The sequence below is a fragment of the Heteronotia binoei genome, chromosome 4 (genome assembly GCF_032191835.1).
Source record: "Heteronotia binoei isolate CCM8104 ecotype False Entrance Well chromosome 4, APGP_CSIRO_Hbin_v1, whole genome shotgun sequence".
Lineage (NCBI taxonomy): Eukaryota > Metazoa > Chordata > Lepidosauria > Squamata > Gekkonidae > Heteronotia > Heteronotia binoei.
This window is the reverse complement of record NC_083226.1, coordinates 180,814,729-180,838,878: the sequence shown is the minus strand read 5'-3', so window position 1 is coordinate 180,838,878 and position 24,150 is coordinate 180,814,729. Positions and strand designations below refer to the sequence as shown.

The window sequence follows — 24,150 nt, the reverse complement described above, 5'->3', positions numbered from 1 at the left end:
TAAACAATATAGGCAATGTGGTTAGGATCAATAGGATGCAATTGAACACAAGCTGACACCTCCAGGGTCATCTAGCCCAACCCCCTGCACAATGCAGGAAACTCACAAACGCCTCCCCCTAAATCCACAGGATCCTCATTGCTGTCAGATGGCCATCTAGCCTCTGCTTAAAAACCTCCATGGAAGGAGAGCCCACCACCTCCCAAAGAGGAAGTCTGTTCCACTGAGGAACTGCTCTAAAGGTCAGGAAGTTCTTCCTCATGTTGAGTTGGAAGCTCTTTTGATTTAATTTCAACCCATTGGTTCTGGTCCTACCTTCTGGGGCCACAGAAAAGAATTCCACAACATTCTCTACAGGACAGCCCATCAAGTACTTGAAGATGGTGATCATATCACCTCTCAGCCGCCTCCTCTCCAGCCTAAACATCCCCAGCTCCTTCAACCTTTCTTCATAGGACTCTATCCAGACACCATCTTTGTCGCCCTCCTCTGGACCCGTTCCAGCTTCTCTATATCCTTCTTAAAACGTGGTGTCCAGAACTGGACACAAGACTCCAGGTGAGGTCTTCCAAGAGCAGAGTAAAGCCATACCATCACATCGCGTGATCTGGACACTAGACTTCTGTTGATACAGTCCAAAATTTATGCAGTAGCTAAATCACTTGCTCATTTATATTTATTTCATTTATAGCCCTCCTTTCTCCCCCAATGGAGACACAAAGCAGCTCATCTTTCTCCTCTCCCCCCTTTTATCCTCACAACAACCCTGGGAGGTAGGTTAGGCTGGGACTGTGCGACCAGCCCCAGATCACCCAGGAAGATGCCCTAGCAGAGTGGAGGGTTTGAACCTGGGTCTCTGAGATCATAGTCCTGAAGCTGTTTTCACTATACTGCTGTGGCTTTCTGTCGCTCCCTTTTGCAGAGATCGTGTCTGACCATAATCTCTGCTCAAAGTATTTTGCCCGGTGGAAGAGCCGTGCCTAATTGTTTTTGCAGCTTTTTAACTTCTCTCTCTCTTTCTCTCCCTGCCTTCCTCTCTCTCTTTCTCCCAGTTGTTCGTGGTGGATGTTCAGACCGGTCAAATCACGAAAATCCCCATTCTGAAGGATCGGGAGCCGGACATGGTAAATCATCAGGGCTGCGGGATTCACGCCATCGAACTGAATCCTTCGAGGACCCTCCTGGCTACTGGAGGCGACAACCCCAACAGCCTTGCGATTTATCGACTGCCTACGCTTGATCCGGTGTGCGTGGGAGATGTAAGTTCACCTGGTGTACGAAAGGGTCTTCTTTAAGAACATAAGAAAAGCCCTGTTGGGACAGGCCAATGGCCCATCCAGTCCAACACTGTGTCACGCAGTGGCCACAAAACCCAAGTGCCATCAGGAGGACCAGCAGTGGGGCCAGGACACTAGAAGCCCTCCCACTGTTGCCCTCTCCCAAGCACCAAGAGTACAGAGCATCACTGCCCCAGACATAAGAACATAAGAGGAGCCATGTTGGATCAGGCCAATGGCCCATCTAGTCCAACACTCTGTGTCACACAGTGGCCAAAAAAACCCAGGTGCCATCAGGAGGTCCATCAGTGGGGCCAGGACACTAGAATCCCTCCCACTGTGCCCCCCCCCCAAGCACCAGGAATACAGAGCATTACTGCCCCAGACATAAGAACTTAAGAGAAGCCATGTTGGATCAGGCCAGTGGCCCCTCCAGTCCAACACTCTGTGTCACATAAGAACATAAGAGAAGCCATGTTAGATCAGGTCAGTGGCCCATCTAGTCCAACACTCTGTGTCACATAAGAACATAAGAGAAGCCATGTTGGATCAGGCCAGTGGCCCATCTAGTCCAACACTCTGTGTCACATAAGAACATAAGAGAAGCCATGTTAGATCAGGTCAGTGGCCCATCTAGTCCAACACTCTGTGTCACATAAGAACTTAAGAGAAGCCATGTTGGATCAGGCCAGTGGCCCCTCCAGTCCAACACTCTGTGTCACATAAGAACATAAGAGAAGCCATGTTGGATCAGGCCAGTGGCCCATCCGGTCCAACACTCTGTGTCACATGAGGGCCAAAAAAGCCAAGTGCCATCAGGAGGTCCGCCAGTGGAGCTAGAAGCCCTCCCACTGTGCCCCCAAAGCACTAAGAGTACAGAGCATCACTGCCCCAGACAGGAAGTCCAACAATACACTGTGGCTAATAGCCACTGATGGACCTCTGCTCGATATGCTTATCCAGTCCCCTCTTGAATCTCTCTATGCTTGTAGCCGCCACCACCTCCTGTGGCAGTGAATTCCATGTGTTAATCACCCTTTGGGTGATGAAGGACTTCCTTTTATCTGTTCTAACCCGACTGCTCAGCAATTTCATCGAATGTCCACACATTCTCATATCGTGAGAAAGGGAGGAAAGGACTTCTTTCTCTCCCTTCTCTATCCCCGGCATCATCTTCTTTAGGTCTTGCTTAGCGCCGGGTGCAGTGCCATCCTTACGTCCCACGGGAAACGTGGATGTTTTCATGTAGAGCCGGGCGGCAGCTGAAGGCCAAACTTAGTTGCTTCCCTGTTTTGCAATTGTGTCGTGTGAGAATGCCCTCACTCGGATCGCTCTGTTTGGCCTGATCTTGGATACCAAACGGGGTCGGGCCTGGTTAGACCTTGGATGGAAGACACCTCCCCGCCAAGGAAGCCCAGGGTTGCTAGGCAACGCTCACAGGGGTGTCGAACTCCTTTGTTCACTGACACAAATGAGACCTTGTCGGGCCGGATCCTGTCGGGTTGGGCCGAACCGTGCGCGTAACTATTTAAGATTAGGTAGCAGAGATCTAAATTTTATAAAGAACACAGACCAGCACAAATATGTATATATTTTTAAAACGTGCTTAAAACGTTAGCACTCATTGGTCTTAAAGGCGCTTTCTTTGTTTTTCTCCCGTGGGAGCCAGGGAACTGGGCAAAGGAAGCTCTGTCTCTTTTCTTCCTTCCTCAGGGGCCCAGGAGCGGGAGGAGCCTCAGCCAATAGAAGGAAGAGAGGCTTGGCTCAGCAGCTCTGCCGTATGATTGAGAAATCGTGGCAAAGCAAACTATCTCTCTCCCCCCCCCTTCCACCGCAAAAGAGGAGCCTCAGCCAGTGGAGAAAATAGGGGCTTTGCTCTGTAGCTCTGCTGTGCGATTGAGCAAGCCTGGCAAAGCAAGCTGAGATGCAGAAGGAAGCAAGAGAGAGGGAGAAGGAAGTAGATGACAGCCGGTTGCTCCGGGGCCTGATAGGAGCCCTCCAGGGTCCTGATTCAGCCCCCCCCCCCGGACTGCATGTTTGACACCCCTGGTTTAGAGGGTGCATTGATTATGACTTACTTCGTTATTTTGCTGGCCTGCCTTTCTCCCTATGGAGGGGAGACTCAAAGCAATTCACATCGTTCTCCTCTCTTTCATTTTGTCCTCACAACTCCTCTGTGAAGTAGGGAACTGGCTGAAGGTCACCTAGCAAGCTTCCATGGCCCAGGCAGGATTTGAACTCGGGTCTTCCAGATCCTAGCTGGACATTCTAGCTGTTGTGCCACACTGGCTCTCATTATTACTATTCTCTCATTATTAACTACTGTCTTCCTTATGGAGCGCAGGAAGGCTTAAAACTTTACAGAAATTAAGACTTGCTTTATAAATGACACAGACAAGCACAATTAATGGTGTTTTTTTTTTAAAAAAAACAACAACCTTAAAACATGCTTAAAAGATTAGCACTCGTTGGTGTTAAAGGTGCTTTCCTTGTATCGCTCTCATGGGATCCAGGGAATTGGGCAAAGGAAGCTCTGGCCCTTATCCGCACTCATTACTGTTTTAAATGTTTTTATGATGTTATTGTTTATAATTGTTAAATTGGTTTTTATGCAATAGTTTTATTGATATGTAAACTACCCTGAGCTTGCTTCAGCTGGGAGAGCAAGATATAAATCTAAGAAATAAGCAACTATTTCTGTGACTTGACGGGGTTTTCCACCACCAGTGTAAGAACTTGACTCCAATCTGGTATCTTTGGATGCCTGAAGAAGATGATGATGATATTGGATTTATATCCCGCCCTATACTCCGAGTCTCAGAGCGACTCACAATCTCCTTTATCTTCCTCCCCCACAACAGGCACCCTGTGAGGTGGGTGGGGCTGAGAGGGCTCTCACAGCAGCTGCCTTTTCAAGGACAGAGACTCAGAGTGGCTGACAATCTCCTATATCTTCTCCCCCCACAACAGACAGCCTGTGAGGTGGGTGGAGCTGAGAGGGCTCTCACAGCAGCTGCCCTGTCAAGGACAATCTCTGCCAGAGCTCTGGCTGACCCAAGGCCATTCCAGCAGCTGCAAATGGAGGAGTGGGGAATCAAACCCAGTTCTCCCAGATAAGAGAGCTATGGCTGACCCAAGGCCATTACAGCAGCTGCAAGTGGAGGACTGGGGAATCAAACCTCGTTCTCCCAGATAAGAGTCTGCACACTTAACCACTACACCAAACTGGCTCTCACAGAAGCTGCCCTTTCAAGGACAATGTGAGGGCTATGGCTGACCCAAGGCCATTCCAGGAGTTGCAAGTGGAGGAGTGGGGAATCAAACCCGGTTCTCCCAGATAAGAGTCCACACACTTAACCACAACACCAAACTGGCTCTCAGGAGATAGACACCCTGTGAGGTAGGTGGGGCTGAGAGAGCTTTTGAAAGGGCAGCTGCAAAGACAACTCCTAGGAGAGCTTTGGGTGACCCAAGGCCATTACAGCAGCTGCAAGTGGAGGACTGGGGAATCAAACCTGGTTCTCCCAGATAAGAGTCCGCACACTTAACCACTGCACCAAACTGGCTCTCACAGAAGCTGCCCTTTCAAGGACAATGTGAGGGCTATGGCTGACCCGAGGCCATCCCAGCAACTGCAAGGGGAGGAGTGGAATAAAGTGGTTGAAAGGAGGGAGCAGGTGAAAGGCAATGTCAAACCACCCCATTAAAAAAGTCTGCCGTGAAAACATTGTGAAAGCGAAAGAGTCGGAAATGACTGGTGCTTGCACAGGGGACCTTTCCTTTCCTTTCCTTGCTGTATATAGTGGCCCCGTAGCGCAGAGTGGTAAAGCAGCTGTACTGCAGTACTGTGATCTGAACTCTCTGCTCACGACCTGAGTTGGATTCCGGCGGAAGCTGGATTCAGGTAGCCGGCCCAAGGTTGACTCAGCCTACCATCCTTCCGAGGTCGGTCAAATGAGTCCCCAGCTTGCTGGGGGGGAGTGTAAAAGACTGGGGAAGGCAGTGGCAAACCACCCCGTAAAAAGTCCGCCGTGAAAACGTGAAAGTGACGTCACCCCAGAGTCGGAAACGACTGGTGCTTGCACAGGGGGCCTTTCCTATCTACACTGAAGGAGCCCTGTGGCGCAGAGTGGTAAAGCTGCAGTACTGCAGTCGGAGCCCTCTGCTCATGACCTGAGTTCGATCCCAGCAAAAGCTGGTTCAGGTAGCCGTCCCGAGGTTGACTCAGCTTTCCATCCTTCCGAGGTCAGTCAAATGAGTCCCTAGCTTGCTGGGGGGGGGGGGGGAGTGTAGATGACTGGGGAAGGCAATGGCAAACCACCCCGTAGAAAGGTCTGCCGTGAAAACGCTGTGAAAGCGAAAGAGTCGGAAACAACTGGTGCTTCCACAGGGGACCTTTCCTTTCCTTTTCCTGTCTTGCTGATCCTCAACGAGTAGTGGAACCGTTTGTATCGCCCCAGATCCTCATTTTTGTTTTCTTCTTTCTCCCTAGGATGGACACAAGGATTGGATATTTTCCATTGCGTGGATCAGTGACACCATGGCAGTTTCTGGTAACGTTTCCCTTTCTGCTTACGACTTTTGCTGCCTGAGGAAGCGGCGCTTTGGTTTAAAGGCCGGCCCTCTAAGCGCGTCTGCTGTTTGTTCAGAAACCAGGGCTTCCCCCAACCTTTTCCCAGCCTGCAGGCACCTTTTGGAGCTCTTGACACAGGTTGTGGTGGATATGATCTTCAGGCCTGCGCAGAGGAATTTTTTAGGTGAAGCCCAGTGTGCGCGGTACTGGCTCCACCCTTTCACCTGGGGGTCATCTGCCATGGCCCAGTAAGCCGGGACGCCGGCAGCAAGTCCTCCAGGTGGTTGGTGTTACATTAACGAGCTCTATCTGCCCAGGTTTGATGTTAGAGTTTTCCTTCTCTTAGGCTGGCAAGGTTGGTGGGCCCAGCCTGCCCATCCGGTTATACCGCCGGACAATTCGGTCGCACCATGACGTAGCAAACTCTGTGAAAAACGGGGGGGACCAGCGAGAAGGTGTTGCTACGGATGCAGTAATGCAGGAGAGGCCATTGCAGTGACCATCTGCCAGGCATAGCCAGACAGTGACCACGCGGCATTCACTACACCGGGAGAGGAGAGGCTATGTATTGCGCATACACTTTCCCTGGGGGGGTAGGATACCCAGAGGGAGCCCACCCCCCACCCACCCCAGGGTGTGGTGGACGCAGGCGCTAAATGGCTGCTGCGGGAGACAGAACCAACCACAACTTGCCAGGGAGCGAGGGGTATAAATAGCTATAGTGGTAACTCTCCAGCACTTCGGGCAAAAGCTCTGTTTAACAGGATGCCTTTTAATCTGCGCAGCCAGTCAGAAACCCTGCCGGGCAAGAGCCCCACCCTCCTTCTAAAAGCACTTTACGGGCACCAGGATAGGGAGTCCTGATGTGAAATGTTTCCTAAGAACGTTAGAGAAGCCATGTAGGATCAGGCCAATGGCCCATCCAGTCCAACACTCTGTGTCACACAATGGCCAAAATAGCCAGGTGCAATCAGGAGGTTCACCAGTGGGGCTGGGACACTAGAAGCCCTCCCACTGTGCCCCCCCCCCCCGCCCAGCACCAAGAATACAGAGCATCACTGCCCCAGACATAAGAGAAGCCATGTTGGATCAGGCCAGTGGCCCATCCAGTCCAACACTCTGTGTCACATAAGAACATAAGAGAAGCCATGTTGGATTAGGCCAATGGCCCATCCAGTCCAACACTCTGTGTCACACAGTGGCCAAAAAACCCAGGTGCCACCAGGAGGTCCATCAGTGGGGCCAGGACACTAAAAGCCCTCCCACTGTGCCCCCCCAGCACCAAGAATACAGAGCATCACTATATTTTTTCCCATCAAATTTTCTCTTGCACTTTTTTTTTTTGCTATCTTCTTTGACAGAGGGAACTTTGCCTTTCGAAAGCTTCTACCCTGAAACTCTCGGGGTCTCTTAAGGTTCTGACTGTATAGTAAAGGTATACCGTAAAATAATGTCATAATGGAAGCAACGTTCCCTCTAAGCTGCAGAGTCTTGTTTGTTTATTTATTTATTTATTTTATGACTTCTATCCCGCCCTTCCCAACAAGTGGCTCAGGGCGGCTTACAACACAGGAATCTGGCATAAATAGGCGTTAAACATAGAGCATTAAATTTAAACATTAAACCATTTAAAACATTGAACCATTTAAAACATTTAAAGCATTGGGGGCAGCAGACATCCAGTATAACTACGCTCAGTTTCTTGTACCAGCTAGTCATAGGCCAGCCGGAAGAGGGTTGTCTTACAGGCCCTGCGGAACTGGGCGAGGTCCCGCAGGGCCCTCACCTCTTCCGGCAGCTGGTTCCACCAGGAGGGGGCCATAATAGAAAAGGCCCGGTCCCTTGTCAATTTTAAGCGGGCTTCCTTTGGCCCGGGGATATCTAGGAGATTTTGAGTTCCCGATCTCAGTACTCTCTGGGGAACATGCGGGGAGAGACGGTCCTTCAGGTAGGCAGGTGCTAGGCTATATAGGGCTTTAAAGGTAATAACCAGCACCTTGTACCGGACTCGGTAAGCTATCGGCAGCCAGTGCAGGTCCCGGAGCCCCGGCCGGATGTGCTCCCTTCTTGGGAGCCCTAACAACAGCCGGGCCGCGGCATTCTGCACTAGCTGCAGCTTTCGGGTTCGGCACAAAGGCAGCCCCATGTAGAGAGCATTGCAGTAGTCCAACCTCAAGGTGACCGTGGCATGGATCACTGTTGCTAGATCGTCACGTTCCAGGAAGGGGGCCAACTGCCTTGCCCGCCTTAGGTGACAAAATGCGGACTTGGCAGTGGCTGCTATCTGAGCCTCCATCGTTAAGGAGGGCTCCAATAGTACCCCCAGGCTTGTGACCAAAGATTCTACTTTGTGAGCTACTGGCACTAAAGTTGTGAGCCACTGCCTAAATTATTGCGTTCTGGGGCCATTTTTCCTGAGCTAAGACAAACGTGTGTGAGCTGGAGGCTAAAAATCTGTGAGCTAGCTCACGCTAACTCGGTTCAGAGGGAACAGTGAATGGAAGAGGCCCTTTCTCCCACATCTCGTCTAGGTTATTTAAGGTGCAAACAGAGGAATGAGATTGTTCGGGGTAAAAAGGGTGAATGGAGCTGGCTTACCATGTTTTAACACAGTGTGTATATTAAGGTAAAGGTAGTCCCCTGTGCAAGCACCAGTCGTTTTCGACTCTGGGGTGGCGTTGCTTTCACAACGTTTTCGCGGCAGACTTTTTATACGGGGTGGTTTGCCATTGCTTTCCCCGGTCATTACACTTTCCCCCCAGCAAAGCCGGGTACTCTCATTTTACCGACTTTGGAAGGATGGAAGGCTGAGTCAACCTGGAGCCGGCTACCTGAACCAGCCTCTGCCGGGATTGAACTCAGGTCATGAGCAGAGGGCTCTGACTGCAGTACTGCAGCTTTACCACTCTGCACCACGGGGCTCCTTCAGTGTAGATAGGAAAGGTCCCCTGCGCAAGCACCAGTCGTTTCCGACTCTGGGGTGACGTCGCTTTCACAGCGTTTTCATGGCAGACTTTTGACGGGGTGGTTTGCCATTGCCTTCCCCAGTCTTTTACACTTCTCCCCCAGCAAGCTGGGGACTCGTTTTACTGACCTCGGAAGGATGGAAGGCTGAGTCAACCTGGAGCCGGCTACCTGAACGAGCCTCCGCTGGGATCGAACTCTGGTCGTCAGCACAGGGCTCCGACTGCAGTACTGCAGCTTTACCACTCTGCGCCACACCTGACCTGATCTCTTCAGATCTCAGAAGCTAAGCAGGGTCGGTCCCGGCTAGTATATAGATGGGCAACCTCCATGGAATACCAGGGATAGTGACACAGAGGCAGGCAATGGCAAACCGCCTCTCCTTAGTCTCTTGCCCTGACCTGGACGGCCCAGGCTAGCCCAGTCTTGTCACATCGATGGTGCGGTCTCATTTGGAGAACTGTGTGCAATTCTGGTCACTGCACCTCCAGAAGGATATTATAGCATTGGAAAAAGGGCAACTAATATGATTCAAGGTTTGGAACACTTTCCCTAGGAAGAAAGGTTGAAACGCTTGGGGCTCTTTCGCTTGGAGAAACGTCGACTGCGGGGTGACATGATAGAGGTTGACGAGATTATGCATGGGATGGAGAAAGTAGAGAAAGAAGTACTTTTCTCCCTTTCTCACAATACAAGAACTCGTGGTTTGGGTTAGAGCAGGGGGGGCCATACTGTGGCTCGGGAGCCACATGTGGCTCTTTCATACATATTGTGTGGCTCTCCAAGCCCCCACCACCCCCATCGACTGGCTTGGGGAAGACGTCACTTCTCCAAGCCAGCTGGCAGCTTGGAGAATGCATTGAAAGTTAAAACTGCTTTCTTTCCACCCTCCCTCTCCCTTCCCTCCTTCCTCCCTTCCTTCCTTCCTTCCTTCCTTCCTTCCTTCCTTCCTTCCACCCTCCCTCCCTCCCTCCCTCTCCCTTCCTCCCTCCCTTCCTCCCTCCTTTCTTTCTTTCTTTCTTTCTTTCTTTCTTTCTTTCTTTCTTTCTTTCTTTCTTTCTTTCTTTCTTTCTTTCTTTCTTTCTTTCTTTCTTCTCTCTCTCTCTTTCTCTCTTTCTCTCTTTCTCTCTTTCTCTCTTTCTCTCTTTCTCTCTCTTTCTCTCTCTTTCTCTTTCTCTCTTTCTCTCTTTCTCTCTTTCTCTCTCTCTCTCTCTCTCTCTCTCTCTCTTTTTCTCTCTCTCTCTTTCTCTCCCTCCCTTCCTTGCTTCCTTCCTTGCTTCCTTCCTTCCTGTGTAATGGTTTGGTGTAGTGGTTAAATGCACAGACTCTTATCTGGGAGAACTGGGTTTGATTCCCCACTCCTCCACTTGCAGCTGCTGGAATGGCCTTGGGTCAGCCATAGCTCTCGCAGGAGTTGTCCTTGAAAGGGAGCTTCTGTCAGAGCTCTCTCAGCCCCACCCACCTCACAGGGTGTGTGTTGTGGAGGAAGGTAAAGGAGATTGTGAGCCATTCTGAGACTCTGAGATTCGGAGAGAGGGATATAAATCCAATATCGTCTTCATCTTCTTCTCTCCCTCCCTCCAAAATCTGACGTTCATGTCTTACGTCTCTCAAGCATCTGACAGTTATTCGATGTGGCTCTTACATTAACCAAGTCTGGCCACCCCCCGGGTTGAAATAATGAACATGGAGCCCCTGGGTCTAGCGGCACGGGTTCGGTCTTGCTTGGGAAATACGGCAAGGGGACTGCGTATGTGTGCGGGTTAATGTATAAATCGATGGTGCGGTCTCATTTGGAGTACTGTGTGCAGTTCTGGTCGCCGCACCTCAAAAAGGATATTATAGCATTGGAGAAAGTCCAGAAAAGGGCAACTAGAATGATTAAAGGGCTGGAACACCTTCCCTATGAAGAAAGGTTGAAACGCTTGGGACTCTTTAGCTTGGAGAAACGTCGACTGTGGGGTGACATGATAGAGGTTTACAAGATAATGCATGGGATGGAGAAAGTAGAGAAAGAAGTACTTTTCTCCCTTTCTCACAATCCAAGAACTCGTGGGCATTCGATGAAATTGCTGAGCAGACAGGTTAAAACGGATAAAAGGAAGTCCTTCTTCACCCAAAGGGTGATTAACATGTGGAATTCACTGCCACAGGAGGTGGTGGCGGCCACAAGCATGGCCACCTTCAAGAGGGGGTTAGATAAAAATATGGAGCAGAGGTCCATCAGTGGCTATTAGCCACAGTGTGTATGTGTGTGTATATATATATATATATATATTTATATATATATATATTTGGCCGCTGTGTGACACAGAATGTTGGACTGGATGGGCCATTGCCCTGATCTAACATGGCTTCTCTTATGTTCTTATGTTCTTATGCTGGGTTATGTTCTCTCGGTAGGTTCCCGGGATGGCTCGATGGGGCTGTGGGAAGTGACGGACGAAGTCCTGGCCAAGAGCGACGCGAGACGCAACTTGTCCCGAGTTCCGGTCTACGCTCACATCACACACAAGGCCCTGAAGGACATCCCCAAGGAGAATACCAATCCAGACAACTGCAAGGTCCGCGCTCTTGCCTTCAACAACAGGAACAAGGTTAGAGGAAATAAACGGGAGTGTGAGAGCGCACGTGGAATTGTAGCCTTCCTGCTGCTGAAGCAGAGCGAGGTGGAAATAAAAATTAAAGTAGTGGTCTGATAGAAGAGCTGCATTTTGCGTGGGCCCATCTCCCTCCTGCCGAGAGGATTATAACCACAACTTGACTTACGGATCCAAAGAGGAGTTGTTCTTCTTGGTATTTGTAGAGCATCAAGACAGGATTTCTAGCAGCATCGTTAGTAATAATCGTAATTTCTAGCAGCATCGTTAGTAATAATAATGTCCAAAATTCGTATCCCACCTTCGTGCCCTTGCAAGGGTTTCCAAAGCAGCGAACGATTTAAAACGTACACAACAAAATCCCATTTCGAAGCCATTGAAATCAACACCCTTCGTTAGCGCAGTTAATGAACAGAATCAAATTCCACGCAAGACAGAAATAAAAAGAGCAATTAAAAATATTGGTTAGGAAGGAGGAATTATCGAAGGGGACTGCTGGACGAAGCAAAGAGTCTTTGCCTGCTGGTGGAAGCTGATAAATCACCCTAGTGAACCATAGAAAGAGGCAAGAACCCCCAAAACTGTGGAAAATTAGCAGTGTCATACACAAGAAATAGCGACTGTTAAATCTAATTCCAAAAAACTCTCTTAAAAGTGAAACAGTCCGAAATAAGATTCATAGAGTTGGAAGGGACCTCCAGGGTCATCTAGTCCAACCCTTTGTACAATACAGGAAACTCACAAACACCTTCCCCTAAGTTCACAGGATCTTCATTGCTGTCAGATGGCCATCCAGCCTCTGTTGAAAAACCTCCGAGGAAGGAGAGCCCACCACCTCTTGAGGAAGCCTGTTCCACTGAGGAACTGCTCTGTCAGGAAGTTCTTCCTGATGTTGAGCTGGAAACTCTTTCGATTTAATTTGAACCCATTGGTTCTGGTCCTACCTTCTGGGGCCACAGAAAACAATTCCACCCCATCCTCTCTATGACAGCCCTTCAAGGACTTGAAGATGGTGATCCTCTCACCTCTCAGCCGCCTCCTCTCCAGGCTAAACATCCCCAGCTCCTTCAACCTTTCTTCATAGGACTTGGTCTCCAGGTATTTCCCCTATGGGGAATGGGTGGAACAGAAATATAGTAAAATAAAATCAACAATAAATATTGGTTAGGAAGGAGGAATTATTGGTTATTGGTTATCTCCAGATACTGGTTAGAAAGGAAGAATTCAAATACGATATTATGTATATTTCATAAATAACACCGTAAACTCTTACAATCAAATAGAAGATAACAACCAAATCCAAATCCATGCAGTCCCATGTGAGCATGTCAGTTTCTGACTTCCGCAGCTTATTTTCAATTCAGTAACTTCACCCCTCTCACTCCTGCGGGAGGGGTGAAATTGCTAGCACTTGTGCTGATTCCCTCAAAGAAAAAATGCCTTCTGTTCTTATCAGTTCTTTCCTATTCCCAAGCAGCAGTTATAACAGCTTCAAAACATCAAGAAGTTGGAATTCATGAAAGTGGGTACAAGGAAGTCTCTGATAGTAACTCTAGCATTTGTTACTGTTTCTGGCTCGCCCTTTCTGGAAGAGGCATTTCCCACTCGCCACTTCAAAAACGGATTGTTCCTGTGGCGCTACACATGGAAAAAGTTTAATAGTAGCTATTCCTTGTGTATGTTAATCACTTTGTTAATGTTCCACAGTTTTTTGGGTTGTTCTTGCTGGTGGAAGCTGGAGAGCCAGTTTGGTGTAGTGGTTAAGTGTGCAGACTCTTATCTGGGAGAACCGGGTTTGATTCCCCACTCCTCCACTTGCACCTGCTGGAATGGCCTTAGGTTAGCCACAGCTCTGGCAGGAGTTGTCCTTGAAAGGGCAGCTGCTGTGAGAGCTCTCTCAGTCCCTGTTGGAGCAAGAATCTACATAAACCCAGTCTGACAGCTACAGTATGACAGCTGGTGATCTAGCTGCCAGGCTAGGTCACAGTGACCTGATCAGCAGACCGGCTTGAGCCGGCAGAAGCCAAGTGATGCAATCTGCTGAGTCAGCACGGCCAGGATTGGCTGCTTGGACTATATATGATCTGTGTGTGCATCACACAGGTCTCTCCCTGTGAGATGGTGGTTAGGCGAAGCACTTTGTCCGTGGAGGTGATATTGTATAGACTGCACAAGAGAGCACTTGTTGTGTATATATGTTAATACACCTTTTGGCACTAGTTGCACGTGTCTGCCTGATTTTCTTTCCTGAAGCCCTGTGTCGGGCAAGTCATCTCCCTCACTCTGCTACTCCCGCTCCGACAGGGTTATGGGCCCAGGGCGGTTCCGCTGCGCGGAGGAGAGAGTTGAGAGTTGAGCTGACTGTGGGTTTGGAAAGAGCCGGCGGCGAGGAACGCCGGTGAAGGACACAGAAGCACCACCGTTCTCTGTTTGAGAGCCAGAGGGACGTCGGCAGCCAGCCGTGAGGAGGAGTCGGCACGATGGCTCAGCAACAGCTTGGAGTAGCCGTTGAGAAGCTCACCTCAGCCAACTACGCGGTGTGGAGCCTGAGAATGCAACACTACCTCAAGCGTGAAGGGCAATGGCTGTTCGTGAGTAACCCCCCTGCTGACTTATCTCCTGCCGAGACTGTGTTATCGGATAAGGCACTGGCCAACATAGTGCTATCTATAGGAGATGACCAGCTGGTTTATGTGCGAGGGAAGGACACTCCCAAGGCTGCCTGGGACGCGTTGAGTGCGGTGCATGTTAGCACCACTGCTGGTTCCCTCATGGCCTTGACAAGGAGGATGTTCCGCACCGTTATGCCGGCTGGAGGGTGTGTGAAAGATCACATCAAACGGCTAACGGACTGTTTCGTTGAGCTGGAGGCAAGAGGCAAGACTGTAGCTCCAGACGACAGAGTGTACATTTTGCTGTCGTCGTTGCCACCTGAGTACACTCCCCTGATAACTTCTCTGGAGACGGTGGACGTAGCGACCCTGACCATGGAATACGTCTGTGCCCACCTGCTTGACTCCCAAGAGAGAATTGCGGCCGTGAGCTGTCCGGGGGTGTCGGCCGGGCAGCGTGCTGTTATCGGTGTGTCCGGGAAGACAGCCAAGAATGAGCCAGCTTCTGCTGCTGGCAGGCGTCCGAAGGTGGAGGAAGTGGAGCCGACTGCGTTTGCAGTCCGTCGCTGCTATGGATGCGGGTCGTCGCAGCACCTGCTCCGAGCTTGCCCTGAGAGGGAGAAGAGGCGGGGGCGTGTGCGGCGAGAGCGGAGGACCGCCAGCCCGTGTGAGGAAGCAACCCGGCTGGTCACGTCTGCAGTAGAGAGCACAGGGTCTGCTTGGATTTTAGACTCCGGGGCAACGAGCCATCTCTGCTGCGAGAAGGAGTTGTTGAAAAACATTGACAGTCCTGAGCATAAGTATGTGAGATTGGCTGATGGGACCACTGCCAATTCTGTTTGCTCAGGCAATGTGGAATTTCCTGCACTGAAATGTATGTTGCAAAATGTGTTGTATGTACCCTCACTGCAGTCTAACCTGTTGAGTGTTAGCACACTGTTTGACCAGGGATACCAGGTGAGATTTGAGAAAACCTGCTGCAAAATCCTGGGAGGTGGGGGAAAGTTGCTTGTGACAGGAAAGAGGGAAGGTAAACTGTATGTGGTCCAGAGTGATTGTGCCCAGGTGGCTCAGGTGTCGAATGAGCCTGTGCACAATAATTGTATACATTTGCTCCATAGGAGACTTGGGCACTGCGGATTTAGGGCGTTAAAGAAAACCCTGGAGCTTGTGCCTAGTTTGAAAGTAAATCCTTGCAAATGTTACTTGGATTGCCAGGTCTGCAAGAAGACCAAAAGCAAGGCGTGTGCTGTTGCTAAAGAAAGCTCAAGGGAAAGCACACGAGCCCTGGAACTAGTCCATTTAGACGTTATTGGCCCATTGCCAAAGAGTCTGTCGGGGAGGAGATACTGCTTGGTGGCCACCGACGACCACACGAGGTACGCGTGGGTTTTCACCATGGTGCATAAGTCTGAGGTGTATAAGACATTCACCAAGTGGGTCAAAGCAGTGGAGAGACAATTAGGGGTTAATCTCCTAGCTGTACAAACCGACAGAGGGGGGGAATCCTTATCTAACCAGATGAAACGTTGGCTGGAGAACAAGGGCATCGCCCACCGTCTGACGAACCCGGCAACGCCCCGAGAAAATGGGCATGGGGCTGTATTGCAGAATGTGATGTATTGCATGTTAGAGGATGCACAACTGCCAATGACCTATTGGGCAGAAACCATACATGCAGCTGTTTTTTTGCAAAATAGGGTTTGGTGTAATACTGTGAAAAATGTGCCTTACAGGTTACTGTTGAACAAGACCCCAGATTTGAGTTCTTTAAAAGTCTTTGGGTCACGGGCTCGGGTTGGCATCCACTCCACGAGTAGCGGGGAGGGGGATGTCCGGGCAGAGAGCCTAATTTTTCTGGGCTACAAGCCAAGGGCCAGGTGTTATCGTTTCTGCAATAGCAAAAGCAAGATAACACTTAGTCAGAGTGCCCAGTTCAATGAAGAAAGCAGCTGGCCAAGGTTGCACTCCTTGCAGAAACAATTTGTCCTGCTGCCAAGTAGCGATAACGATGTTGGAGCGCAGCCCAGAACTCCAGCCCAGGAGGTGGCACCCAGTGGGGCTGGAGAAGGTGAGCCGAATGCTGGCACAGAGCCTGACGAGCAGAGTCCGGAGGCAGAGCCTCAAATGCAGGAACTGGAGGTAAAGTGTGAGAGTCAGGAGGTTCAACACCCAATTACAGGGGCAGAGCAACCAGCCCAGGAGGTGGGAACAGAGCAACCCGAAGAAGACAAAGCTGGTCCAAGCACAGGGCCACGGGTGTCTGCCAGGTCCACCAAAGGCCAACGTCCCGCTAGGTACAAGTGTCCCTATGTCACTCTGACTGTCAATCCAGACCCACCCGGACTAGAGGAAATGTTAAAAGAAAAGGCTAAGAAATGGAAAGCCTGGGTGGCAGAGTGCGAGGCAAGGGAGAAGGAGGCTGAAGCCAAGCGTCTGAAAGAGCTGGCTGAACAGGAACACGATGATGTGTTTTACAATCATGATGAGTTCCTGAACGAATTCCGGAAAGGGTTCCGAGCTACGTAAATATGAACTGTAATGTTGCAGGTGGACATGTATGTAAACTGTGTAAAGTGTTTTGGTGCACTGGGTTTAAATAGATTAGGAGGTGTGTTGGAGCAAGAATCTACATAAACCCAGTCTGACAGCTACAGTATGACAGCTGGTGATCTAGCTGCCAGGCTAGGTCACAGTGACCTGATCAGCAGACCGGCTTGAGCCGGCAGAAGCCAAGTGATGCAATCTGCTGAGTCAGCACGGCCAGGATTGGCTGCTTGGACTATATATGATCTGTGTGTGCATCACACAGGTCTCTCCCTGTGAGATGGTGGTTAGGCGAAGCACTTTGTCCGTGGAGGTGATATTGTATAGACTGCACAAGAGAGCACTTGTTGTGTATATATGTTAATACACCTTTTGGCACTAGTTGCACGTGTCTGCCTGATTTTCTTTCCTGAAGCCCTGTGTCGGGCAAGTCATCTCCCTCACTCTGCTACTCCCGCTCCGACAGTCCCACCCACCTCACAGGGTGTCTGCTGTGGGGGAGGAAGATAAAGGAGATTGTGAGCTGTTCTGAGACTCTTCAGAGTGAAGGGCAGGATATAAATCCAACAGCTTCTTCTTCGGGAAGAGCATTCCAGAGTTTTTGGTGCCTTAACTGAGAACGTGGTCTCAAGGTCTCTCTGACTGGGTTAGTCTGGGTAGTTGACCTCTGTGTTAAAACAGCTATGAGTTGATTTTCCTCTTTTAAAAAAACCAAACTATCCCCTGGAGTTGTTAATTGGTAGAATCTGGTAGAATGTAGCAGGAGCTCCTTTGCATATTAGACCACCCACCCCTGATGTAGCCACAATCCTCCCGGAGCTTATAGGGCTTTTAGTACAGGGCCTGCTGTAAGCTCCAGGAGGATTGACTACATTAGGAGCTGGGCATGTTTAGCCTGGAGAGGAGGCAACTGAGAGGTGATAGGATCACCATCTTCAGGTACTTGAAGGGCTGTCCTATAGAGGATGGGGTGGAATTGTTTTCTGTGGTCCCAGGTGGTAGGACCAGAACTAACAGGTTGAAATTAAATCAAAAGAGTGTCCGGCTCAACATTCGGAAGAATTTCCTGACCGTTAGAGAGGTTCCTCAGTGGAACAGGCTTCCTCCTTGGGAGGTGGTGGGCTCTCCTTCCTTGGAGGTTTTTGAACAGAGGCTAGATGGCCATCTGATAGCAGTGAGGATCCTGTGAATTTAGGGGGAGGGGTTTGTGAGTTCCCTACATTGTACAGGGGGTTGGACTATCTGGCCCTGGAGGTCCCTTCCAACTCTAGGATTCTATGAAGTTCTTGACTGTTAGAGCAATTCCACAGTGGAACAGGCTTCCTCCTCGGGAGGTGGTGGGCTCTCCTTCCTTGGAGGTTTTTAAACAGAGGCTAGATGGCCACTTGACAGCAATGCGGATCCTGTGAATTTAGGGGGAGGCTACATCAGCAACGCGTGGTCTAATATGCAAAGGCATTCCTGCTACCAAAAAAGGCCTGGCGCATGACAAAGGGAGCTTTGAGGAACAAAATCTCCTTCCCCGAAAATCTTGTTTGTCTCTGAGGTGCCGGTGCACTTGAAAATGGAAATGCGTGCAGGCCCTTGGCTGCTTTTACTCCCTTGTTGCTTCCAGCATCGCGTTCCCCATTTTTAGCTATTTCATCTTATTTATATCCTGCCCTCCCTCGCAAATGGACTCAGGGCAGGTCACGACATTTCATTAAGCATTCCTTTAAGTCAGGGCGATAGTGTTAAAGCACAACACGGGTGCATAAAAACCGAATTTAAATCCAATCTGAGAGATGGCAGCTGTTAAGACAGTTCCTAGGGCCTCCCGCACAATGCTGATGGTTGATAGCGACCGGCAGGGCCTTTTTGGTAGAAAAAAGCTCCGCGGGAACTCGGTTGCATATCAAACCACACCCCCTGATGTCACCATTGTTTCACATAGGGGTTTTTTGTAGAAGAAGCCCAGCAGGAGCTCATTTGCATATCAAACCACACCCCCTGATGTCATCATTGTTTCGCATAGGGATTTTTTGTAGAAGAAGCCCAGCAGGAGCTCATTTGCATATCAAACCACACCCCCTGATGTCACCATTGTTTCACATAGGGGATTTTTGTAGAAGAAGCCCAGCAGGAGCTCATTTGCATATCAAACCACACCCCCTGACGTCACCATTGAGTCACATAGGGTTCTTTTGTAGAAGAAGCCCAACATGAGCTCATTTGCATATCAAACCACACCCCCTGATGTCACCATTGAGTCACATAGGGTTCTTTTGTAGAAGAAGCCCAACATGAGCTCATTTGCATATCAAACCACACCCCCTGATGTCACCATTGAGTCACAGGGTTTTTTTGTAGAAGAAGCCCAACATGAGCTCATTTGCATATCAAACCACACCCCCTGACGTCACCATTTAGTCACATAGGGGGTTTTGTAGAAGCAGCCCAGCAGGAGCTCATTTGCATATCAAACCACACCCCCTGATGTCACCATTGAGTCACAGGGTTTTTTTGTAGAAGAAGCCCAACATGAGCTCATTTGCATATCAAACCACACCCCCTGATGTCACCATTGAGTCACAGGGGTTTTTTGTAGAAGAAGCCCAACATGAGCTCATTTGCATATCAAACCACACCCCCTGACGTCACCATTGAGTCACATAGGGGTTTTTGTAGAAGCAGCCCAGCAGGAGCTCATTTGCATATCAGACCACACCCCCGATGTCACCATTGTTTCACACAGGGCTCGTTTTGTGGAAGCCCAGAAGGAACTCCTTTGCATATTAGGCCACACACCCCTGATGCCACCATCGCTTCACGCGGTGCTTTTTTAAGGATCCCAGCAGGAACTCATTTCCATATCAGGCCACACCCCCTGATGGCACCATCACTTGCACTGGGCTTTTTTTTTTTATAAGCCCAGCAGGAACTCATTTGCACATTAGGCCACACCCCCTGGTGCTGAGCCAGCCGGAACTGTGTTCCTGCTCCCAAAAAAGCCCTGCCGCTTTGTCAGCCTCTATGGTTTGCGGGAGCCTGGAGGAAATAAGGTTTTCATGATTCTTGAAACGTATTGGATAATCTCAGCGCTCTTAACGGGAGCCCCAAAGCCCGTGATGCAGAGCAGCCTCCCGGCCACCAGGCCGCAGCAGAGCGAGCGATTCCTTCGGGGCTGATTTGGGGTCTTCCTGCTCCGCAGGCTGTATCACGGCTGACGAACTCTCTTTTCCTCTTCCAGGAGCTGGGAGCCGTGTCCCTAGATGGGTACTTCCACCTCTGGAAAGCTGAATGCACGCTGTCAAAGGTGACTTCCGATGTCTGTGAGGGCAGCGGTCCCCAACCTTTTTGGCACCAGGGACCAGTTTTGTGGAAGGCAGTTTTTCCACAGACCAGGGGAGGGGGGGCAGGGTAGTGATGGTTGTGGCACGATACAATTGTGTAGTGGTTTAGTGTGCGGACTCTAACCTGGGAGAACCAGGGTTTGATTCCGCACTCCAACCCTTGCTCCTGCTGGAATGGCCTTGGATCAGCCATAGCTCTGGCAGGAGTTGTCCTTGAAAGAGCAGCTTTTGGGTGAGCCCTCTCAGCCCCACCCACCTCACAGGGTGTCTGTTGTGGGGGGATAAGATATAGGAGATTGTAAGCCGCTCTGAGTCTCTGTCCTTGAAAGGGCAGCTGCTGTGAGAGCCCTCTCAGCCCCCCCCCACCTCACAGGGTGTCTGTTGTGGAGGAGAAGGTAAAGGAGATTGTGAGCCGCTCTGAGATTCGGAGTGGAGAGTAGGATAGAAATCCAATGTATTATTATTATTGCTGTTGTTGCTGTTATTACTGTTGCTACTACTACTACATTGTAATATATAATGAAATAATTATACAACTCACGGCCCGGTTGCTAACAGGCCACCAACTGGTACTAGTCCATGGCCCAGGGGTTGAAGAAGAAGAAGAAGAAGTGCAGATTTATACCCCACCCTTCTTCCTGAATCAGAGACTCAGAGTGGCTTGCAATCTCCTTCATTTTCTCCCCCCCCACAACAGACACCCTGTGAGGTAGGTGGGGCTGAGAGGGCTCTCACAGCAGCTGCCCTTTCAAGGACAACCTCTGCCAGAGCTATGGCTGACCCAAGACCATTCCAGCAGGTGCAAGTGGAGGAGTGGGGAATCTAACCCGGTTCTCCCAGATAAGAGTCCACACACTTCACCACTACCCCAAACTGGCTCTCCCAGAAGCTGCCCTTTCAAGGACAATGTGAGGGCTATGGCTGACCCAAGGCCATTGCAGCAGCTGCAAGGGGAGGAGTGGGGAATCAAACCTGGTTCTCCCAGATAAGAGTCCGCGCACTTCACCACTACACCAAACTGGCTCTCACAGAAGCTGCCCTTTCAAGGACAGAGCTACGGCTGACCCAAGGCCATTCCAGCAGCTGCAAGTGGAGGAGTGGGGAATCAAACCCGGTTCTCCCAGATAAGAGTCCGCGCACTTCACCACTACACCAAACTGGCTCTCCTGGGAACCCCTGTGTTATGGAATAGCCTTCCATATGTGGTTGCAGAGTGTTCAGCTCATGTGCCGGTGCTCCCCGATCTTGTTAGTTCGTTGATGGCAGAAGGTGGTACGTAAGAAACCCACATACGTGCTTTACAAGGGGGCGAAGGAGCAATACAACATAAGCCCAACTCGTGTGTTTTGTAGGAGATGAGCTGCCACAGGGGGTGGTGGCGACTATAAGCACAGACAGCTTCAAGAGGGGATTGGATAAGCATATGGAGCAGAGGTCCATCAGTGGCTATTAGCCACAGCGTATTGTTGGAAGTTTCTGTCTGGGCAGTGATGCTCTGTATTCTGGGTGCTTGAGGGGGGCACAGTGGGAGGGCTTCCAGCCCCACTGGTGGACCTCCTGATGGCACTTGGGGCTTTTTGGCCACTTTGTGACACAGAGTGTTGGACTGAAGAGGCCACTGGCCTGATCCAACATGGCTTCTCTTATGTTCTTATGTGACACAGAGTGTTGGACTGCAGGGGCCATTGGCCTGATCCAACATGGCTTCTCTTATGTTCTTACGTGACACAGAGTGTTGGACTGGAGGGGCCATTGGCCTGATCCAACATGGCTTCTCTTATGTTCTTATGTGACACAGAGTGTTGGACTGGATGGGCCATTGGCCTGATCCAACAGGGCTTCTCTTATGTTCTTATGTGACACAGAGTGTTGGACTGGAGGGGCCACTGGCCTGATCTAACAGGGCTTCTCTTATGTTCTTATGTGACACAGAGTGTCGGACTGGATGGGCCATTGGCCTGATCCAACAGGGCTTCTCTTCTGTTCTTATGTGACACAGAGTGTTGGACTGGATGGGCCACTGGCCTGATCCAACAGGGCTTCTCTTCTGTTCTTATGTGACATAGAGTGTTGGACTGGAGGGGCCACTGGCCTGATCCAACATGGCTTCTCTTATGTGACACAGAGTGTTGGACTGGATGGGCCATTGGCCTGATCCAACAGGGCTTCTCTTATGTTCTTATGTGACACAGAGTGTTGGACTGGATGGGCCATTGGCCTGATCCAACAGGGCTTCTCTTCTGTTCTTATGTGACACAGAGTGTTGGACTGGATGGACCACTGGCCTGATCCAACAGGGCTTCTCTTCTGTTCTTATGTGACACAGAGTGTTGGACTGGAGGGGCCACTGGCCTGATCCAACATGGCTTCTCTTCTGTTCTTATGTGACACAGAGTGTTGGACTGGATGGGCCATTGGCCTGATCCAACAGGGGTTCTCTTATGTTCTTATGTGACACAGAGTGTTGGACTGGATGGGCCACTGGCCTGATCCAACAGGGCTTCTCTTATGTTCTTATGTGACATAGAGTATTGGACTGGAGGGGCCACTGGCCTGATCCAACAGGGCTTCTCTTATGAGCTGGCAGGCCTGTGGCCATCATAGAGCAGAGTCAGTTGTGGAATCTTGATGGCCATTCAGTCTGTCTGACTGGCATTGTGAAGTTGGCATGAAGATGCAGGGGAGGTGAAGCGATATCAAAAGGTGGCTTTTTCTACATCAAAGCTATGGACAGCTGCTGTAAGAACTGCTGGATCACACCAGTGAGGGTCCATCTGTTCTAGCTTCCTGCTTTACAGAATGGCTAACCAGTTCTTCTGGAGGGCCAACAAGAGGGCATAGAAGAAGAAGATGACGACGACATTGGATTTATATTCTGTCCACCACTCTGTATTATATACCCTGCCCTTCTCTCTGAATCAGAGTCTCAGAGCAGCTCGCAATCTCCTTTATCTCCCTCCCCCACAACAAACACCCTGTAAGGCAAGTGGGGCTGAGAAGGCTCTCAAAAGAAGCTGCCCTTTCAAGGACAACTCCCACGAGAGCTATGGCTGACCCAAGGCCATTCCAGCAGCTGCAAGTGGAGGAGTGGGGAATCAAATTCGGTTCTCCCAGATAAGAGTTTGCGCACTTAACCACTACACCAAACTGGCTCTTCAAATATAGAGGCCTCGGCCTTCCCCTGAGAAGAACATCAGAAGAGTCCTGCTGGATCAGACCAGCGGGGTCCATCTAGTCCAGCCTCCTGTCTCACACAGTGGCCAACCAGTTTCTCTGGAGGGCCAACAGCAGGGCAGAGAGGCCGAGGCCTTCCCCTGAGAAGAACATCAGAAGAACCCTGTTGGATCAGACCAGCGGGGTCCATCTAGTCCAGCCTCCTGTCTCATACAGTGGCCAACGAGTTCCTCTGGAGGGCCCACAACAGGGCAGAGAGGCCGAGGCCTTCCCCTGAGAAGAACATCAGAAGAGCCCTGCTGGATCAGACCAATGAGGGTCCATCTAGCCCAGCTTCCTGTCTCACACAGGGGCCAACCAGTTCCTCTGGAGGGCCAACAGCAGGGCAGAGAGGCCGAGGCCTTCCCCTGAGAAGAACATCAGAAGAACCCTGTTGGATCAGACCGGTAAGGGTCCATCTAGTCCAGCTTCCTGTCTCACACAGTGGCCAACGAGTTCCTCTGGAGGGCCCACAACAGGGCAGAGAGGCCGAGGCCTTCCCCTGAGAAGAACATCAGAAGAGCCCTGCTGGATCAGACCAATGAGGGTCCATCTAGCCCAGCTTCCTGTCTCACACAGGGGCCAACCAGTTCCTCTGGAGGGCCAACAGCAGGGCAGAGAGGCCGAGGCCTTCCCCTGAGAAGAACATCAGAAGAGCCCTGCGGAATTAGACCAGGGAGGGTCCATCTAGTCCTGCATCGTGTCTCACACAGGGGTCAAGCAGTCCTTCTGAAGGGCCAACAACAGGGCACAGAGGCCAAGGACTTCCCCTGATGTTTCCTTCTCGTTCTGGGATTCGTAGGTTTAGTGCCTCTGAATGTGGAGGGTCCCCTCAATCCCCATGACCGGTAGCCATTGATAGGCATATTGCCCATGACTCTATCTAATCCTCTTCTAAAGCTGCTGATTCCCGTGGCCGTCACGACATCCTCCGGCAGCAGATCCCACATTTTAATCACTCTCTTTGTGAAGCAGCATTTCCTTTTGCCCATCCTGAACTTACGGCCCATCAACTTCTTCGGATGTCCTTAG

General features: G+C 50.5%; 1 protein-coding gene across 1 annotated transcript in view; it reads left to right on the top strand.

Moving 5' to 3' along the window:
• DCAF12 (DDB1 and CUL4 associated factor 12) overlaps positions 1-24,150 on the top strand; it is a 76,777-nt gene that overhangs the window by 32,615 nt on the left and 20,012 nt on the right. Inside the window, exons 3-6 of the mRNA XM_060236244.1 lie at positions 1,053-1,259; positions 5,770-5,830; positions 11,218-11,411; positions 19,803-19,868. Coding sequence (XP_060092227.1) covers positions 1,053-1,259; positions 5,770-5,830; positions 11,218-11,411; positions 19,803-19,868 — 528 coding nt within the window. The remainder of the gene's footprint in view (positions 1-1,052; positions 1,260-5,769; positions 5,831-11,217; positions 11,412-19,802; positions 19,869-24,150) is intronic.